Source organism: Penaeus japonicus, unplaced genomic scaffold (genome assembly GCF_977035675.1).
Source record: "Penaeus japonicus unplaced genomic scaffold, GWHDUDI00000001_assembly GWHDUDI00000005, whole genome shotgun sequence".
Lineage (NCBI taxonomy): Eukaryota > Metazoa > Arthropoda > Malacostraca > Decapoda > Penaeidae > Penaeus > Penaeus japonicus.
In genome coordinates, this window is record NW_028234407.1 from 15,338,534 (window position 1) to 15,343,533 (window position 5,000).

The window sequence follows — 5,000 nt, forward strand, 5'->3', positions numbered from 1 at the left end:
GTTATGTATCACAACAGTTATTATCACTACAATTATCATTATTATTACCATAGTTTTTTATTGTTACTATCATCTGTTATCATTTTCATTATATTTTTGCTGATATCTGTATCAGTAGTAATATTACTATCAATATAATTAATATCGTTATTATTATTGTCATTGCCATCATCTTCATCATTATCATTGTTATTGTTAATATCATCATCAACATGAATACCATAATTGGAAGCATTTTTAGTATGAAGATTATCATTATTGCCATGATTAATTTTTCATTATCATCATAATCATTATCCTTTTTACTGTTGAATTTATCACTGAAATTATCATTGATACTAACAGTTACTGAAATACACATCACTATCATTACTGCCAATATCATTAAGATTATAATTATTTTCCTATCATTATCATCCTCATCACTGGCTTTGTTGTTATTAATGTCACATGTGTCTTTCTCAAATAGTCATAGGTGTACTAATAGAGATCAAAGTATCACAAGTAAATCAACTTTTCATGGAAGTCATCATACTTACTCCTGGCCTTCATCCCGGTTGCATGCAAGATGAGAGGCGCCCATGGCAGCAAGACGGCCTGCGATGCCGTCAGGAGGAAGAGAAACACGTTGACACGCCAGCCGCCCTTCACTCCCACGCCCATCCCTCCGCCCATGGTCGCTGGTGATATCGAAGTCAGCGGGTCAGAGTAGCATCACTACCGAGGGAGGTCATGTGTGGTTCTTCCTTGCACAGTTGTTCACCTGAGCTTGCAGGTGTTCATGGAGGCGACGCTTTCGACTCAGATTCTCATGACAGCCAGCAGATGTCGGGACAAGCACGCTGGCGATTAGGCAAGTAAAAAGACGAGGATATCCGCTCTCCTCTTACACCCAGGGCCCTTCACAAAGGTTATGTTTGTGTTTCTTTTTTGGATGCTCTAGAATCTTCTAGGCGATTGATGAGAGACGTCGCGAAGAACTGTTGTAAATGTCTATCTAGGCTCTGCTAAATAAACAGAGAAAGAGGGCACTTTATTTTTTTTTTCACAGTAACTCTTTTCGTTATGCATTTGTTTAGAGAATATGAATTGCGTGGGACCCGGTCGACATTTTGGTTTAATCAAATATTCATAACTGAGAGTATCTGTTAATGATTTCACTATGTGCGTATTTGTAATGTATTTCGTAAAAAATGTCATGCACATTTTGTACTGATTAGAATATCTAATCAGTCAGTCTAGTACTAATCCCCTGTTATCCATAACTGGATAAAGAAGAAAACAACGACTTGCACTGATAATATAATTTTGTAATGTTGATTGATTTATTATAAATGATAAAAAAGGCAAATATAATACAAAAATACACTCAAAAGAAACAATGGCCAAAAATGTTTTTTAAGTCTAAATTTTAAATAATCTACTCTTTGCTCTTGGTCTCTGCCTTAAGTATTTTACATTTACATTTTTTTAGTGAATCCAAACAATTATTTAAAAAAAAAAAAAAAATATTGTATTCCTTTCTTTTCAATGCTAAAACAATGTAGACGAATATCGCATAAAACTTACAATGCACATACAGTATGTACGATACATACAGTCTCAATAATGATTTCAACACCTTATATTCACATATAATATCATCTGTAGCTTAAATAACAGTCTCATTTTCAGGACCAAACTAATGTTAAGCAGCACAACCAACAGAGTACAGAGTAAGACTGACGTGTAACTCGGGAAGCGATGTGTTACTCTGATCTCCTTTTTTCGACGTGTCCAGGAAACCACCATCACTTCCGAACTTTTATCTAAGGAGTATTGATAACAACGGATTGTGAAATGTAGCTCGTATTTTCTCCGCGTCGCTCATAGAATCCCTAATATTGTACCATGTGAATTTCTGCACCGGTACCAGCAATTTTATGAACTGTGGCGACATCGTTACTGTGTCTATCAGTGGAAGTCAGAAAGGATGTTAGTATGATAACGAGATGGCCTCTCCCACGCGTGCGCAGTGTACTCTGGGAAAATCTAAGAAAGGGAGATATAAATATTTAGTTTGGGGGAGTAGGAGAGAGAGAGAGAGAGAGAGAGAGAGAGAGAGAGAGAGAGAGAGAGAGAGAGAGAGAGAGAGAGAGAGAGAGAGAGAGAGAGAGAGAGAGAGAAAGAAGAGAGAGAGAAGAGAAAGAGAGAGAGAGAGAGAGAGAGAGAGAGAGAGAGAGAGAGAGAGAGAGAGAGAGAGAGAGAGAGAGAGAGAGAGAGAGAGAGAGAGAGAGAGAGAGAGAGAGAGAGAGAGAGAGAGAGAGAGAGAGAAGAGAGAGAGAGAGAGAGAGAGAGAGAGAGAGAGAGAGAGAGAGAGAGAGAGAGAGAGAGAGAGAGAGAGAGAGAGAGAGAGAGAGAGAGAGAGAGAAGAGAGAGAGAGAGAGAGAGAGAGAGAGAGAAGAGAGAGAGAGAGAGAAGAGAGAGAGAGAGAGAGAGAAGAGAGAGAGAGAGAGGAGAGAGAGAGAGAGAGAGAGAGAGAGAGAGAGAGAGAGAGAGAGAGAGAGAGAGAGAGAGAGAGAGAGAGAGAGAGAGAGAGAGAGGAGAAATTTTAATTGAAAAGGTTATTCATACCATATGCAGTGTATACACATGGATAGGCAGAGGAATGAGAGAGAGAGAGAGAGAGAAAGAGAGAGAGAGAGAGAGAGAGAGAGAGAGAGAGAGAGAGAGAGATGACGGAAGAGAAAAGTAAGTAGCTAAAAAAATGTCAATGCAAATTAATTTTATAGATAAATTGAAGTGAATTGAAGTAAAAAGGTTACAAGAAAAATTAATAGCCAGCCAAATATAAATCATACCATTTTAACAAAAATGGCATATAAGATTAAAACATGCACTTGAGACTTCCTATAACGCTCTTGATGTATTGCAAACATGCAAGTCAGATGACCAGAAAAGGGAATCGTCTGAATGAAGAAAGATTAGATAGACTTGGCTGAGGGCATGAAAGACGTAAGATCACAACATCCCGTTTGTGGGACACCGGACACTTTATGCGGGATGTTGTTTTGTTTGAATATGAATGTGACAAAGACAATGATGTTTATTTTTGCTCTCTGACCTTTAAAAGTGTATATGAGTAGCTCTGTATTGAAATCATATCACCGTCAACTGATAACGGAGCACGATGTGCAAAACCAGCACGGACTGTTGACACATATAAAAGGCCCACTGCTTGTAAAGTCTTTTACATAAATGCCCTTTTTCTATCCTGCCTGTAACCATCAACATGTATGTAACATTGTATTCAAGAATCCATTCTTATGTATAGATATGCATGCACATTTAAGCGAAAAACACAAGAAGGCAGTCGTTACTAGTTAGGAGTATTCATAATACATCACAAGTAGATTACTTGTGATTACTCAGGAAAGTTACATTTGTAGTTTCCAATGTGTTCTTTTGCCTATGTAATTTTCAGGACATTCCGGTAAGAGGTAAGATCTCATATGAATAATTCTCGGACCCAGGCATGTTCACTTTTTTCGCCTGCCTTCATCGCCATAGTTTCAAGTAGATGCGTGAATATATCCAATGCATGCTTAAACTAACAACAAATGCACTTGATTACAGTATCCTTCACGTTCAGCATATGACAACAGAGATGATCACACTAAGGCTACAAGAGAATGACTAATGCACTGGCCGATGAACCGCTGTGGACAGGTGACTTGACTCACTAATGTTTCCGATTATTTCATATTTAATCGAATATTTTCGTTTTTTGATAATACGGGAACTGCACGACTGATCTCTAGTTTTAGCACTTTGCTGTTAGAATCGCCGATGAAAAGATACATCTTTATGTTTACTATGCCTTGCGTTCGTCCGTATAGAAAAAAATAGCGATATCGTTTGAGTGATAATTGTGGAAACGCTCCATCGATCCGTACCAGCATATTACACGTGTAACACCTGCGTGGCCCTCAGGTGTGAAGCGGGACTGCCGTAACCCTCCACCAGAGCAGTAGCGCTTCCACCAGCATTTTGACGCCTCCGTCACCAACAGTGCTGATAATGAATACCGAGGCAATAGTGCTTCGTTTATACCGGTTTTCCATGTTTTATCTGTGCTTTGATAATTGATTTAATTCTATAAAGTCTGTAAAGTTATCTCATTCCGCGGTTTCTTTAAATATTGAAATGACGTCGCTACCAGTGCATTGACTCCTCTGACCGTGACAGAAGAATTCGCAATGTTTGTAACATTACAAACGAAAATAATAACACCTTATGAAAAACAATTTATCAATCATTGAAAATCTTACTGCGGTTATGATTTCTGTTATTCTTTCACACGTTGTATTTGTGTAATTGTTATTGTAAAGTAACGTAATGCAGTGCGGTGTAGCTAGCATTCACAAGGCGAATCCAGCTCTATCCCTATTTTCTAACTCCTCTACCAGTTGTGCAGTAAGCCTCAGAAAGATGGTAATTCCAACAGCAATGCATAGTTTCAACGTGCATATCAGTCACCACGCCGCTGCAGATAGTGAAACAAATCAGAGAAGATTTGCTCTCATAAGCAATGCCACTCCACCAGCAAAAAAATAGTGGCCTCATCGTTATGATGTTGCATTATCAACTGTAAAAGTTCCATCATTTCGCTATTCTTATGAATTTTGAAAAAAGACTGCCGTTTGTAATGCTCAGTGCTCCAAAACACCCCCTGCTAAATCACAAACGCTCCGTCAACTCAAGTAAAGACACTTTCTCCAAGTGTTTCACAAACCAAAGATAAAGACTATGCAATAACATATTACATAGTACATCCAAAAACTTAAATGATTTCGTAATAATAATACACTTTCATGATAATACACTTATATTCCTAATCCACACCATGGCATCATGTTCATCCAGCTACTTGGATTCTATAATGACTTTCCAAACCCAATACTCTAGATTATATTACATCATCTGTTTACACATAAGTTTAGCTCAAGGACGTCATGTAG

The 5,000-nt window shown here is 38.1% G+C and overlaps 1 protein-coding gene across 8 annotated transcripts in view; it reads right to left on the bottom strand.

Moving 5' to 3' along the window:
• LOC122265130 (uncharacterized) overlaps window positions 1-1,982 on the bottom strand; it is a 9,703-nt gene extending 7,721 nt beyond the window's left edge. For 2 of the 8 annotated variants that reach the window (XM_086537007.1, XM_043034277.2), the window contains exons 1-2: window positions 1,570-1,958; window positions 540-1,004 (exon numbers count right to left, since the gene is read on the bottom strand). In XM_086537007.1, coding sequence (XP_086393133.1) covers window positions 540-675 — 136 coding nt within the window. In that variant the 5' untranslated portion in view covers window positions 676-1,004; window positions 1,570-1,958. Of the gene's footprint in view, window positions 1-539; window positions 1,008-1,569 lie in introns of all 8 variants that reach the window. The other 6 variants (XM_043034328.2, XM_086537009.1, XM_086537010.1 and 3 more) reach the window with 6 other exon arrangements.
• Window positions 1,983-5,000: the final 3,018 nt, after the last annotated feature.